General features: G+C 16.9%; 1 protein-coding gene across 9 annotated transcripts in view; it reads right to left on the bottom strand.

Annotated features, from left to right (window-relative positions):
• Positions 1-253: 253 nt before the first annotated feature.
• The window catches only part of LOC100864971 (uncharacterized), a 113,809-nt gene continuing 97,727 nt past the window's right edge, over positions 254-16,335 (bottom strand). For all 9 annotated transcript variants that reach the window (XM_003698116.4, XM_086912586.1, XM_086912581.1 and 6 more), the window contains 2 exons: positions 6,564-6,748; positions 254-6,141 (listed from right to left, as the gene is read on the bottom strand). In XM_003698116.4, coding sequence (XP_003698164.1) covers positions 5,845-6,141; positions 6,564-6,748 — 482 coding nt within the window. In that variant the 3' untranslated portion in view covers positions 254-5,844. The remainder of the gene's footprint in view (positions 6,142-6,563; positions 6,749-16,335) is intronic.

The raw sequence follows: 16,335 nt of genomic DNA, 5'->3' as shown, positions 1-16,335 counted from the left end.
ATTTACTATAAACAATGTAATGATTCTTTAAAAATCTAGGAGTGAATTACAAGTTGAGAAATATTGCTACAAAAAAAATCATAAAAAAATTGTGATTTATATTATTTGTTTATATTAAGTTGTAATTTTTTTATAATAAGGAATTACAAATAATAAATTATACTATATATATGATAGCGAAAATGTTTCATTTTTGTAAATGCAAAATAAAAAATAATTGCAAAAATATGGAAATACATAATTACGAGGAAGATCAAATAAATCAGATAAATATATTTGTATATATACAAATTGCTCTACAATAATGTCGAGGAACAATATAATTATTCGATTGATGATTTTTAGTTGATCTATTTTCATATCACGAATCATTGCGAGTTTGGTTAAGGCCGCCTTTCAAAATTCTTGCCTTTCTATTTACTTCTTTCTACATTTACTATTTATATATTTACTATTCTATCTATTATTAATTTTGTCGGTATTATGTATACAGCAATTAATAATATAATATAACTTAAATTTATTATAGATTATACAGGAACAATATTTCTAATATTTATATTTACTAAATGGAATATAATAATTTTTCTAGTCTTTGTATATATTTATTATATAATTAATTAAATAAATGTATTCGGAATTTCAAAAATATTTTTAATATTGATAATGGAAAATTTAAATAGAGAATTTATAAAATAATTTTATAACAAAAATGAAATTTAGTAATGTAATAAATATATGTTATGAATATAACTCATAAAAAAATATTTTCTTGAAAAAAATTAATATAGACAATTTATTTAATTATTAAAAATTATTATTTGCATATATTAAAATTATACTATGGAAAAAAAATAAAAAAAAATTATTAAATTAATAAACGAATTATAATTCTTTTTTACCTTAAATTATAATTTTTGGAAGAAAGGAATGAATTTTTATTCAAGTTTTATTCAATTTTGAAAATTTTTGAAAATTGAAAATTTAAATAGAATGAGACATTAATTAAGGAGCTATAACATTATAGATTATTAATAAAATATTTTTATTACTGTATATAAAAACCGACAATATTATAACGCATGTAATACTTGTTTTTATTAAATTATAATTACAAAAATATGTATATATTATTGTATATAACTCACAAGATTTTTTTATCTTTTCGACTTTTAACGATACTTCGTCGCAATAATAAAGCAATTACTAAATATTACTTTATGTCGTTAAAGCTTGCGGCAGCATAGTTGTTTTTAAAGCTGCTTTATTTATTATTATTCTTGCATACCATGTTTATTGGTAAATCGATAAATTTATGCAACTTTATTTTTTATTAATGCAATTATTTATATGTAAAGTGACTTGGAAAACATAAATTTAAAAATCGTCTTATAATATGAAAAAAAAAAAATAAAAAATAAAAATAATCGAAATGCTATTTTATCGTTATTAAATATTATTATAATACTTATTATAAACTGAATAAAATTTGTAACTTCGAACTGTTTTATAGTATATTGTAGTTTTTTTTTAAAAAATATGAAATATAATGCAATTTTCAATTAATATTTCCAAGTACATCACAAGCTTATACACGGTAATTTATAACTTCTTTGAATCTTCGATTTCTTTTTTTTTAAAAATCTAGTGTGAATAATTGTAACAAGAGGAAGACCTTAGAAGTTTTTACCGGCACGTTAAGAGAGTACAACACGTTTCATCGTCTGTATTCCTTCTTAATATACATAATATCTATATACGCGCGAATATTTTACAAATCTAATATCGAAAAAATACCATTGTAATAATTTCAACATTGTTATATACAGGCGCCAATAATCCCAGAAATATTGGCTTTTCACAGAATAAATACATTTTTAAAATTATTACAATTTTCTTTTTTTTAATAATTTCAGATGAACAAAAATGATATTTTTCATTCAAATATACACATATTGCCTTGAGTGAAATATATTACATTAAAACGAATATCAAAGCAATATTCGAAGCTCAAAACTTTGAAATTACTTATGTAATAAAATACTTTATTCGACATTTATATAATATTTTAAAATCTTTCGATTTCAAATATTTTCTAATTATTTGTTACCAATTGCAAAAAACACAAATAAACATTTATATTTATATTTTTCTTTTGTGTTTAGAATTACTTTTTTTTTTTTCCTATTGCTATTCAATCGAAAAGAAGTCGGAAAAATTAACATTTTCAACATTGCAGAAAGCAAATTTCGTATTGTAAAAATTTGTTCAAATATCCGTTTATTTTGGTATTCGTATCAATTTTATGATCACAAGTTTATTAATTTTTCATAACTGTTATAGTTTTATAATGGCAAGTAATAATTTGCTAGCGAGTACAAATGACGCAACTTTATTAGCTGCGCAATGCAAAATTTATACCTCATTTTACGACTCAAGTTATCGAAACAAAGCAAATTATCTGATAGATGCTACAATTTTACTTATTGATTGACAAAATTAATAATAAGACGAATCATCGTTTATGATCTATTATTATCTATCTATAGCAGTATTATTCGGATAGATTGTGTGAAAAAATTTTGATAAATTTTAATAAATGATAAATTGTCTTTAAGAAATTTAAATGTATATATAGAAAAACGATAAAGCTAACATTTTTTATCTTAAATATAAAAATATAGCTCATTCGAACATAATTATTTTTTTAAATTTTTCTACATATTCCATAAAATCCACCTAAATTTATACTATCTATATTAATAAAATAATTAGATTAAGTTATATTTTATGGAATAGAAAAGCAAAAAGCAAAAAAGAATTTGTCAAAATTAAAAAAAGGAATTCCATATTTATATTGTTTCTTGTGAATTTTTTATGAATTAATTTTTATTTTGTACTTATTCGATTCGTGAAAATTATATTATTTATTACTCAATTTATTATAAGTACTCTCATGAAAGTATATTATAGAGATATATGTAGAGAAAATTCAAAGAATAGATAATAATAATAATTTTTTACTCGATTTTAAAAGGTAATGTCCAATTTAATTATTAAAAAAACAGATAAGAATCGAAGATAAGAATCTAAATTATAATTAAGAGAAAGAAAAAAAAAAACAAAAGACTAAAATTAATGCAGTGGAATGAGCAAGGATTTTGTTCCAAAAAATTTACTTGTATCATTTTTTGTATTAATTTTGGATTGTATATATGTTTATTACGAATGATTAATTAATATTCAAAATAAGTGATCTTAGAATAATACTTTATCAAAATTTAAAATTATCAAATGGAAATATTGTTATATAAGTTGATTTTCATTAATAATTTAAGAAAATTGAAAAAAATTATCAGAAACGATGGTTTTTTTAATTAAAATTGATTATTATGAAACACTTATTTATCAAAGATTATTTTTTGATATTGAAAGTTTTTAATATGACATCAATAATTTGACAGTGACAAAGTTCATCATTAATTATATTGAATCATTAGTTTGTTATATAATATATATATATAATTTTCTCAAGGCTTTTAATTCTCAAAAGAATTAATTTTTATAATTAACTTATTAAATTTGGACATCAAAATATCTATCGTAATATTTTAAAACAAAACTAATAACTTAAAATAATAAATACATAAATAATAAGCAATTATCACGAAATAAAATGAGTAACTATCATGGAATTATTTGAGTTATTTCGAAATAATCTTTGAGAATGTGATGATATATTATTTTTTTATGAAATAATTTTTAAAAAATTTTCTTTATCTATCATTTACATAAATGTTAGACTTATCATGATTTATTATTTTTTTTTGAAAAAATTTAATATTATTATTTAGCAAAACAATTCTAAAATTATTATGAAGTTATCCTATTATTTTAATTATGAATTCTTATTATAGAAATTATTTATTGCATTGTGCTTGTTTTAAATTAGAAAGTTTTTGAAGTTTTTTGATGTCCTCTAAGATTTTATTAAGAACTAGTTTTATTTATACCAGATAATTTGACTCATTCAATGAGGTATGTACAATATTATTAAATATTTTGTTATTTTATATTTAAATAAATTCTTTTCTCTTTATTAGAGAAAGTTGGCAACTAGACAGTTTTAATTTTTATTATTATTCATAAGGATTTATCGCATTTAAAATAATAAATCGAAATTATTTTTATCAAAAGTAAATAGAGAAGACGATAAAATAAACACGTATTAATATTATATTAAGTCATTCCATAAATTATATCATCATTGAGTTTAAAAATATATAATTTGATTAAAAATATTAGAACTAATTTATTTTATGAAAATTAATTTTTCATAATACATAATATAAATATAACAATATAAACGAAATTAATTGTCCTAATTAGAGTTATTATTTAGATATTTTACATTTATAAATTTAGATTTTATTTTTTACGTGGTTATTGAAATAAGATTTATTCTTTATTATTTCGGATAATTTATATCACTTGATATTGGAAATGTTAATTATCTATTACAGTAGATAAATTTTAAAATTTCAGCTTGCTAAAATATTAGGTTGAACAGAAAATTTTTATATTTTCGTTTAGCATTCTCTTCAGAATAATTATACTTTTATTTTTATTTTAATTTTATTTATAATTTACTTCTATATATTAAAAATAATAAAATTTTTCTAGTTTCTTATATTTTCTTCAATAATTAACAATCTATAGAGAAAAAAAATTTGTTAATAAAATATTTATTTTTACTTGACATTTATAATTTTTATAATTGGTTTTTACATTGAGTGATAATTATAGAAATAATAATAAATATTTGTAAGAAGTTTCAAAAAAATGTTATTATGATTTGAAATATGCAATGTCTAAAATATAAATATATATCTTGAAATAATTATAATAAAATGTTTATATAATTATATAATTCATAATTCGGAAAAAACAAATTAAATTGAATAAAAAAAATATATTGTATTAAGAAATTAATACATCATAAGAATTATTTTCAAATAAATAATTATATATGATAATATGATATTTTACGATAATATTCGATGAAAGCAAGCATGAATAATTCATGAAAGACATATGTATTAAATATGCATGATTTTATCGTAAAAAGAAGTTTATTCTGTGATAGAAAATGAAATAATTTATTATAAATATTTTTAATTGAATTAAAAAATTGCAATATTTATTATAACTAATTATCATTAATATTTTTTCAATATTAAAAAATTAAATTAAAAAATAATTTTCCATATATTTATTTGGTTTTTGAAAATCCTATTTAAATTATTCCAAGATCATTTAATCGCAATATAAAGAAATTATAAAAAAAAGTCAACATATGAAATTATTTCTAATTTAAGTAAATTATGAAATTTTTTATAAAAAAAAATAAATGTTAAGACGCAGCATCAAAAATTAACATATTATTAGTTTTTTAAGAATAATTTAATATATTTAATAAAAACTTCGTTCAACCTTATACTTCAAATGCCAGAAATATTATAAATATAAATCTTTTTGAAACTATTTTTCTATGAAAATTATATAATGAAATATTTATTTAAAAAGAAAATTAAAATTTTTAATTAATATTTAAAAAGTTATTAAAAACAATAAGTCCATAAAAAAGAATATATATAACAAATACTATTTTAAGAAAAATCATTTGTTAAAATTCTATTTCTTATGGAATAACCTAATAATTATATTGCACGATATGATCCATTTTTACAAAATTGTATATTATAATTTTATCTTTAATTACGACAATTGTTGTATTGTTTTTGCCACAATAACAAATCGTAATTACAAAATGATGAAAATGAATCAGAGATGTGCGAGCACCTCAACAGCAGCTACCGGAGGTGTTTGATCGCCGTTCAAAATTACTGGTTCCGATTCAGTCTGAACAATCCTAACGAGATTCGCATCCTTTTTCGATGGCGTGACATTCGTGTTTGATGCAACGTTCGATCTGGTGCAATAGCTCGGCGGTCTGCTTTCTCTAATCGTGCCAGGATTCACAATGCTTCCAGCATTCGATCTGTAAGTCGGTGGAGGTGAAGATGTTGGCTGCAATCGATCCAAAAGGAGCAGCCTAAGTCTGTACTCTTGCATGCTTGCCTGAAATTAGAGAGATTTAATTTAAATTTTTTTTACTTGTACATAAAAAAGAAATGGTTTATTGATCAAACATTACATGAAATTTTAAATGAAAATCTTAAAACAGCCGATTGTTCAAATAAATTAATTGTAAAAAAACAAATAAATTAATGACTAAAATTGTGACTGCGTTTAATATAAAAAATTATAATTTACTATTATATTATTACATAAATGTTCAATCATTTTTATTTTTTTTTAAATCTATTTTCTCGATTTTATTATATTATGAAATGTATGAAATACAAAAACATAGATAATTTGAAAATATTCATGTTGAAAGTATTTTATAAATCATAAATCAAATATGAAAACTAAATAAGAAACAACTATTCAAAATCGATAAAAAACACAAGTGATAAACGATATTTTTAAAATGTCACCTGATAACTCGGAGGTGGCGTTCTAAATTGGAATTCCGGATAAATCATGGCAGCATACGGATGGATTGGCCTCGCTGGCGGGATTCTGCTCGAGATTCCCGTGAAACCAAAGAAACTGCTGCAATTTTCTCGACTGGTCACTCGCCACGCTACAGCGCTCACCGTTACCAGAACCACTCCTATACCTATAACAAAATGCATCATGTCAAAAAAATACTTATTACTTCTTTTGAAAATTTAATATCTATCATATTGTATTCATTGAATTTTCAGGAAATTTTAAAATTCTGATTATTTTTTTATAACAATAAAAATAAAAAAAATAAAAAATTAATCACATTTTTTCATCAATTTTAACAATTTTCTTATTGATAAAAAAAATTCGAAAATGAATGAATGATGAACAAAAATAATTGGATTAAAGATTTACTAAACTTCAGATTTTAATTTTATATTATCGTTATTAATTCACATAATTTTTAATCATTTTTCTCAATTTAATTCGATAAAAAAGTGATAGAAGAGACTTTTTTTTAAAAATAATGTATATATTGAAAATAATGCGTAAGATTCTATATTTATTTACAGAATTTTTTTTTGAATTTCTGAATTTTATAATATATTTTATTATATCATATTATATTTTATAATATATAAATAAATTTATATAGCATTATTATAATTCAAATATTTATTTATATATAGCATTATTGTAAATAAAATATACATTTTATATTGGAAACAGAATTTTCAATTAAAGTTATATCTGCATATCATAATTTTCTTAAATAAAAAAATAATAAATTTCAAAAATATTTTTATTACATTTTCTTTGATATCTTAAATTATTTTATTTTTTGAGATATACTTATATAATAATAAATTATCCTTTATATAATAATATTCATGCAATAATACATCAAATTATTCATCAAAAGTTTTAGTGAAATAAAATAACAATATTCGTCTAATTATTTTAATAATATTACTCTAATGTTACTCTAAATATTTTTTTATAATATTAAAAAAAAGAGTTAAAAATAATTAAAAATTGAAAATTGTGATTAAAAAAATATCTCTAATAAAAAAATATCTCTAATAAATTTAAAAAAAAATATTAAAATAATTATATATAAAATAATTAATAAAATATAATATTTAGGAAAATATTTAGTCAATAATAATTATTGATTTATTATATTATATAATAATATTTCTAAAAATGGACATCACTAATAATAAAAAAAATGTATTATTATTTTTAACATTAATATATATTAATCATTAAAATATATATTAATCATTATTCTCAAATGTAAAACAATTCCAAAAATATTTTTTGAAATTTTTAGCAAATTCAAAGTAAAAAAAAAATACAATTATTAAACGAAGATGAAATTGTATAATAATTATATAAATAATTTATATAATTAATTTAATTATATAATTATAATTATAAATCTTATACGATCTCTTATTGGAACATTTCCTTTTATTTTTAATCATTAATAATGCTGACCTCGATTCATATAAACATTTTGCATAGAATACCTTATATGTATCCATATAGTATTGATGGCATTCATGTTTTTTTATTACAAGTAGATTGCTATAATTTCGATTGCATAATTATAAACACAATATGCATAATTATTAAAACATTATTATTGATGCAACAGTAATTAATATTATTTTAAATATACAATTTAATATAATATAAAATATTATTTTAAATCAATATTTATTTTTAAAAATTTTTTAATAATCGAATATAATGAATTTTATTGAAAAATTTATTTTTATTCACTTTTATGTATAATATTGTTTAATTATATTAATATGTTATAATTAAATAATTATACTATATGTTATTATATATATATTTTTAAAGTTTAATTAACAATAATTAATAATATATAAAAATAAAATTTGTTAATGAAAATATTAAGATTTTTCACAATTCAAATAAAAAAATTTTAATTTTAATTTTAAGTAATATTATATGCAAAATATAAAAATATAAAGATATTAAAAAATATTTCTTTTTGATCTATTTATAATTATATAAATTATATATATAATTATATAAATAATCGAATGTATTACATAAATTAACAATATTTTTCTTTATTATATTGTATTTGCTATAATTATTTATGTTATGTATGTATAATATATATTATATATGCAATTTAATTTACTAATAAAATAAATTTGAGAAAAATACTTATTAATTAATAACTAATTAATATTTTTTCATTAAAAAAATGTAATTAAAGTAAAAATATTATGCTTATAAAATTAATTAAATATATCAAATAATATATTAATTATAAAGATACAATTTACATTTAATTCAAATACAAACTTAAATACATATAGTTAAACAAATATTTTACAGAATTATTTTATTCGGGATTATATATAATTTGAAACAATATAATAATTTCAAACAATAATAGTACAATAATAAAATTACAAATATTATATAATATTATATAATTGTATTAATTTTATTAAATTAACAAAATGAAATTAAATTTTATTAAATTGAAAATTTTGTTACGCAAAAATTTTTAAGCAATAAATGATATGTATAAATATTGAAAATCAATATTGAATATCAAGTGATCTGTATGTTAGATACATGTATAAAAATATAAATGGGTGAAAATCTAAGTGAAATGCAACGGATGAGTAGATATAGCAAAGATGACGGAATTGTTAAGCATTGTCGCGTTTCTCATGAGCCTCTATATGTGAGAATAGTGAGAGCTGAGAAACCATCCTCGAAGGAAGAGAAACAACGATACAAACTTTCGTGATTACACACCCATCTATATTTTTTTTTTAGCTGCTCTTGCTATTTTTAATATTTTCGTTTTAATCTCTACAATTTCTAAACTAAATTCTACAAATTTTTTTTTTCTCATTCAATTTATTCCATAATGCATCATTTCTCCATATTTGCATTTTAATTTTTAAATTATTTTTCTTTCAGCAAATAGCTTCGAGGCATTTACTTTTTTAATTAGATACATTACTGCTTATAAATATCCAGATTTTTTTTTGCTTGATTTATTATTATAACAGAGTAATTTAAGGCAAAATGAAACACTATTTCAAACAATCTTTTCAAGTCTTGAACTATTTTATCGTTAACTTTTTACAATGCTTATTCTACAATATTTATTCTGAAATTATTAAAATATATTTAATAAAATTATCTTGTAATGTAATGTCATTTTTAAAATTTTTTGCAATATTTATTAAATCAATGTTTCCCATTTTTCGATCTGTTTTCATAATAAATAACCAAATAAAAAATATTATATTATTATACTATATAAAAATATATTTCTATTAAAATAAAAGAAATAATATAATAAAGAGATAATAATAATAATAATAATAAAGAGATAAAAAGAATATTTTATTAAAAATCAGGAATGTAATACATAAAATTTTATAAAAATTAAAAAGAAATATTAAAAACCTGTCTTAATATATATATAATTTGATGCAAATATAATATAATATATTTATATTATCAAATATAATATATTTAATTTATGATTATGATAAACCTCTAATATTTTTTAAATATTTCTTGCAATAAATCTTAACTTACTTCCATAGAAATTTAATAAATAAATAAATTTTATATATAAATAATTACGAAGTAAAAATAATTATAGTGATTCTTCAAAAATCATTTTGCATTCAATTTTGCATTCTTCAAAGTTAATTCATAGATTGAAAATCTATATCCAAAGATTATATGAAATTTTATTTATTTTATTTAAATTTTTTTTATCATGATTTACTTTTATGATAGATTTTAATAGTTTTATAAATACAGAAAATATAAAAATTAAATTATTTTTTTATAATTTTTTTTTGTTTCAATAAAATCAATTATTTTATTTGAATAAAAAATATAGAATTTTAATTTTTATGAATAAAATTCAATTAAAATTTTATAAATATTATGGTAAGTGATATTTTATAGATTTTATAGCATATTTTATAGATTTTTACATGTATAAATATTGACAATTTAAAATACTATATATATTGCATATACAAAGTGTGTCATATAAACAATTGTTAAAAATAAAAAATGTATAATTGGATAGCAAAATTAAAAGTAAGAAAATATAAATATTAACTATTAGTATTATTACAATTATTAAATATTACTATTTCATAAAATATTTGAATATTACAATATATATAATATATTTATTTTAAAATATAATATATAAAAATATTAATCTGTGTCATGTTTATTTATTAAACCCACATATAAAAATTTATAATTTTGATTATAATTGATTGATTATTATAATCATTTAAATATTTTTTAATATATTTTTATATTTTAGTTTTTTAAAAAAGAAATAAAAGATATTTAAGAAATAAATTTTCACAAATTTCTTGAGAAAATGTGAAAGCAAAAATTTAAACATCTAAATGTTGTTTTAATTAACATATAGAAAAGATACTTTCATTATTTGAGAAATTAAGAACTATGAATACATTAGCATATAAAATTTAAATATGCATAAATATGATGAAAATAATTTAAATTAAATGAAGGAAATATTAATTTAAATTCCTCTTTTAAAAATAAATAAAGTGATTAAAATTTACTATTAATATTTAACAATTCTCATTTTAAATTATATGTTATATATTTAAATTATATATATCATATTATATTTTTAAATATAATACTTATAGTTGTAAATATTATAGTTGTATAATGTTAGTGACAACAAGTTTATTTATTTATTTTGTTAAAAGATTATTATATAAGATTATTTGAATGATTTTTTCATTTAGATTAATAAGTTCATTAAGATCAATAAGTAATATAAAATTTTAATAAAAATCAGCATACATTTTTTTATAATGCACTAAGAAAACTTAAATAAAAATTAATTAATCTATATATGTACAAAAATGGTGTATTATTACTATTCTTACATTGTTATTTTTAATATTAATCTTTTAACTTTTAAATTTAAATTTTTTGAATTTTAATTGGTACATTCGATTTTTCTAATTAAATATATTTTTAAATTATTATAATTATTATAATTTATATTTTTAAAATATCATAAAAGTTTGAATATTTTAATTCAATTTATATTCTATATTTAAATGATAAAAATCATTAATAATTTTTATCACAAAAAATATAAAATATAAAATAAAATAAAAATTTAATAAACTTATTAGATTATAAATATTTAAATACTTACATAGAATATAGAAATAATGAATTGAATAGAAATATATTTTGTCAGAAGATTTAAAATAAGAAATATTTTTTGTATAAGTATATATATTTTATATGCGTATTCTTTGCATTTTATAATTATGCACTGTATAAATTTTATGCATTTTGAATTTAATATTCAATTATTATGATTTTTACAATTCAGTTACAAAACAATTGGTGAATAATAAAAATAAAATATATATCAATTTATATAAATATAGAATTTATAATATAGAGAAATTATGCACAATTCTAGTTAAAATTTTTCATTGAAATTTGAAGATATCTAAATCAATAAAATATAAACATATGAAAATATATGATACTTTATAGATATACTTTATAGATATATATATTTTTATATAATTATGTACGAAATATGATGGAGATAAAATTATTTCATACTACATATTTTTGTTTTCCTATATCTCATATAAAACTTGATTTATTTATAATTTAATAAGTAAACTTTAGATATTTTTGTGTATTTTTATATATTTTTGTATATTAGCTTTTATATTTTTTTTAAGCTTTGTCAACTATTTAAATATATTTCTTTTATCTTATTATATAAAACATATAATATATAATTATAAAAACATATAATTATAAAAACAATATATAGCTATATATATATATGATGCATTCCAATAGGAAATAACTAAATAGATGGTTAAAAATAAACAAATCATAAAGAAAAAATTACTTCATAGTTCATTTATAACAAAATTGAGCTTAAAAATCTATTAACTATAATATTCAATTATATTTTCATTTGATTAAATCTAACATTTAACTAATGCCAAAACAATTATGTAATTATGAAGTTATTCAACAAACAATATTTAGCATTTTTGATTTATTTGTTCTTTTAGAATAATCATTTAATTAATTTTTTTATCTTTGTTTCGTTGAAAATTAATTAAATACACAATTTAACGAATTTCGAAACTTCATTTTTTCAAAAACTAAGTTTTAAATTAAAAAATATTTTCTTTATATTTTTATATATTTATATTTATATTTTTTATATTTTTATTTTTATATATATAATTAAGCTTCGTTCGGTTATATTATATGTTTGATTTATTTTTATATTTTATCTTATGTTTTATATTTATTGTTATTTTTATGTACAATTATCCTTTATTCATTTATATTAATACATCCTTAATATTTTTTGTACATTTATATTTAACACATTTCTGTATATATATTGGATATTTTAAAATTTATATAAAATATATATTTTAATATTTATATTAAAATTTGCATTTAAATTTAATTTAAAATGTTATAAACACAGGTAATAACATCATTTAAAAGTTAATTATACGAAAAAAATAGATACTTGTAAAAATATTTGATTTTATAATTATTTATTAAATTTTATTTATAAAATATTAATTATAGTATATATTTATATAAACTTAATTTTAAATTTCATACTTTTAAATATATCGAGAGCATGCAATTGAGTTCAAGAAAGAATTAAAAATAGATATTCGTAAAAAAAAATTCCTTAATTTTAAATTTTAGTTGCAAATAATTTTCAAAAGTTTTAATAAATATGAAAATATCTCTCTTTCTCGTCTCTCTTTCTCTTTTTTGTTTGCTTCTCTTTTTCTTTTTTAGAATTAGAAGTAGAATTATGATTTTAAATCAGTTGTAATTAAAGTTTTTGTGGGACATATTTCATTTTGATGATAAATAAATAAATAAAAATATAAATAAATAGATTATGCATTTTTTTTCGTCATTAATTTCTAATTATAAAGCATATTTTTTTCTGAAATGAAATATAAGTAATAATAAGTCAAGTATATATGTTTTTAATAAATTTTCAATAAAAGTTTTACTTGAACATAAAATTTAATTTCAATTTAAATTATAGATTTATTTGATGTTTATATCTATAAAATATATATTGGAATTCTTACTATTCTTAATGTAGAAATATTTTACTTCGTTAAATTCGTAAATTACAATTATAATATCATTATTTCTAATTTTTAAAAATTATATATAAGAAAATATGAAACAATAAATTAATTTTCTGTTACATAGATTCTTCAAATTTAAGTATACAATATGTAATAACTTTATTTATAATTATTACAATATTATATATCAATGTTTATTTAAAATTCAACAAATATTTTAATATTTTAAATATTATCTTCTTTCTCACAAAAATGTTTTAAATTGTATTGCGTTATAGGAAAAGATTCGCGCATAATTCGAAATTCATCATGATTCGATATATATACTTGATAAACTTTGATTGAATTTAATGGTTCGTTAATTCCATTGAATTGAAGAAAGTAAGTAATTTAGCATCATAGTTCACGCAGAATTGTGTGAAATTGGTTCAACACTTTCACGATGGGAAATTTAGAAATATTCAATTATTAGAAAAAATATTTGTTAAATTTTGATCTAATTGCTGCAAATTCAAAAGAAGAAAAAAAGTAATTTTTATAAATTTCAAATAAATAAATTTTTCATTATATTAAAATAATTAAAATACCAAAAATTAGAGAAATATTAAGAATTTTTTGTATATTATAAATGAAGAGTAGATTTTTGTAATTGCAATTTTTGCAATATTTACTTTTTTATTATCTTTTAAATTTTAGAATATTTCTAAAAGTTTCGTTTTATTACTTAGATATTGTATATATTATTTATATTATTATATAAAAATTAGAATGATATAAAATAACATGAATAAAAAATGCAAAAGATCATCATTTTGAAAATTTATATTTATTAAAAACAAAAAATCAATATTTTAACGTAAAATCGACAAACATTTTATCATTAACAAACATTTAGTTTGTTTCAATATCGCAACATATTGAATATAAATACAATTATTAATTAATATTAATAATATTAATAATAATTGTGTTGAAAACTTTGAATTAATGATCTCATAAATTGCTTTGTCTATATTTATATGTATAATTGATTAATAAATGTTATTGTATAAACAATATATATATATATGTTACATTGTATAAATTCAATTATAAAATTATATATTTTTCATATAATAATTATATTAATTTTTTATCATTTATTTTATATTATTAATATTATTTTTAATTACAAAATTATTTGTGTAATTTCTATATTGTTTTATGTTATTAGAACAATATTGTATTGAAATTTTCAAATCGATATTTTGTTATTAAAGTATTAAATATATTAAATATTGAATAATATTAAATAATTTAAAAAAATTTAATGTTAAATTAATTGCAAAATTAATATAATTGCTAAATTAAATGCTGAAAAAAGGAAGTAACAGTCAATATTATCTATTATATAAAAGATAACATATTATATTTTCTATTAAAAAACTAACTAACTAAAAGATAATATATTATATTATCTATAATATAAAAGATAATATATTATATTATATATTATATAAAAAACTCAAATTATAAATTGCGATAATCACATTTATATTATCAATTCAAGAATGCAAAATTTTTTCTATAAACTTAAATTTTTATAATATCTTATCTAATATATTATTATTATGTGAATATTTAATAAAAATATCTTCTATAATTTCTTCTATAAAAAAACAAAGCTTTTTTTTGTCAAATATTTTTTTAAATTCTTTTATGTATAAAATAAATTAAGTATTTTTTAATATCTCTTGTAGTAGATTTTTTTTTATTTTAGTTTCATCTTATTTATTTATTTATTTTTTAATTTATTTAGTTGTTGAAAATTTTCATTTCTTGCACACTTTTTTTAATTTTTTAATTTTATTTTATTAAATAATTTATATTTTTTAATTGTAAGCTTACTCGTCTTACTCTTCTTTTTATTTTTCTAATTTTTCATTTTTCATCATATGAAAAATCTAAAAACACAGCAAATTTTTTTGAAATTGCGCATTGGCATTTATTATTATATATATTTTGTGAATTAAGAATGAATTCATTTTTATGAATTGTATATACATAAAAAAATAGTTTACATTAATTTTTATTTGCTTAAATAATTAATAACAACTTTGCATTTTTACAGACTATTTCTATTAAATCATGTTATATTAATAATACAAAACATTAAAATTAATAATCAATATATATATATATATATATATATATATATATATAATATATAAAATATATAGCAAAAGATTTTAAAAAAATTTATAATAATTTCGAATAGTAACATTCAAAAATAACTTTTACAGTAGAATTACTTATTAATGATTATTTAATACTTGTAAATTTAATTATTTATTGAGTCATTTAGTTTTATTGTTAATTCAAAATTTGAATTCAATTTTCTTTAAATTTTGTAAAAATCAATTTTTTTTTTTAATATTAATTTGAATTAAGTATATAATTTGTGATTTGATCATAACAAACTTACTTATATACTTATTATATATATATTTATATACTTAATTACTTATCAACATTTCTGCAGAATATATATTATGCAGAA

This window comes from Apis florea, unplaced genomic scaffold (genome assembly GCF_048593485.1).
Source record: "Apis florea isolate Af1SG1 unplaced genomic scaffold, ASM4859348v1 contig_3391_pilon, whole genome shotgun sequence".
In the NCBI taxonomy this organism is placed as follows: domain Eukaryota; kingdom Metazoa; phylum Arthropoda; class Insecta; order Hymenoptera; family Apidae; genus Apis; species Apis florea.
Note: the sequence above shows the minus strand (reverse complement) of the source record. Positions and strands in the feature narration are given on the sequence as shown.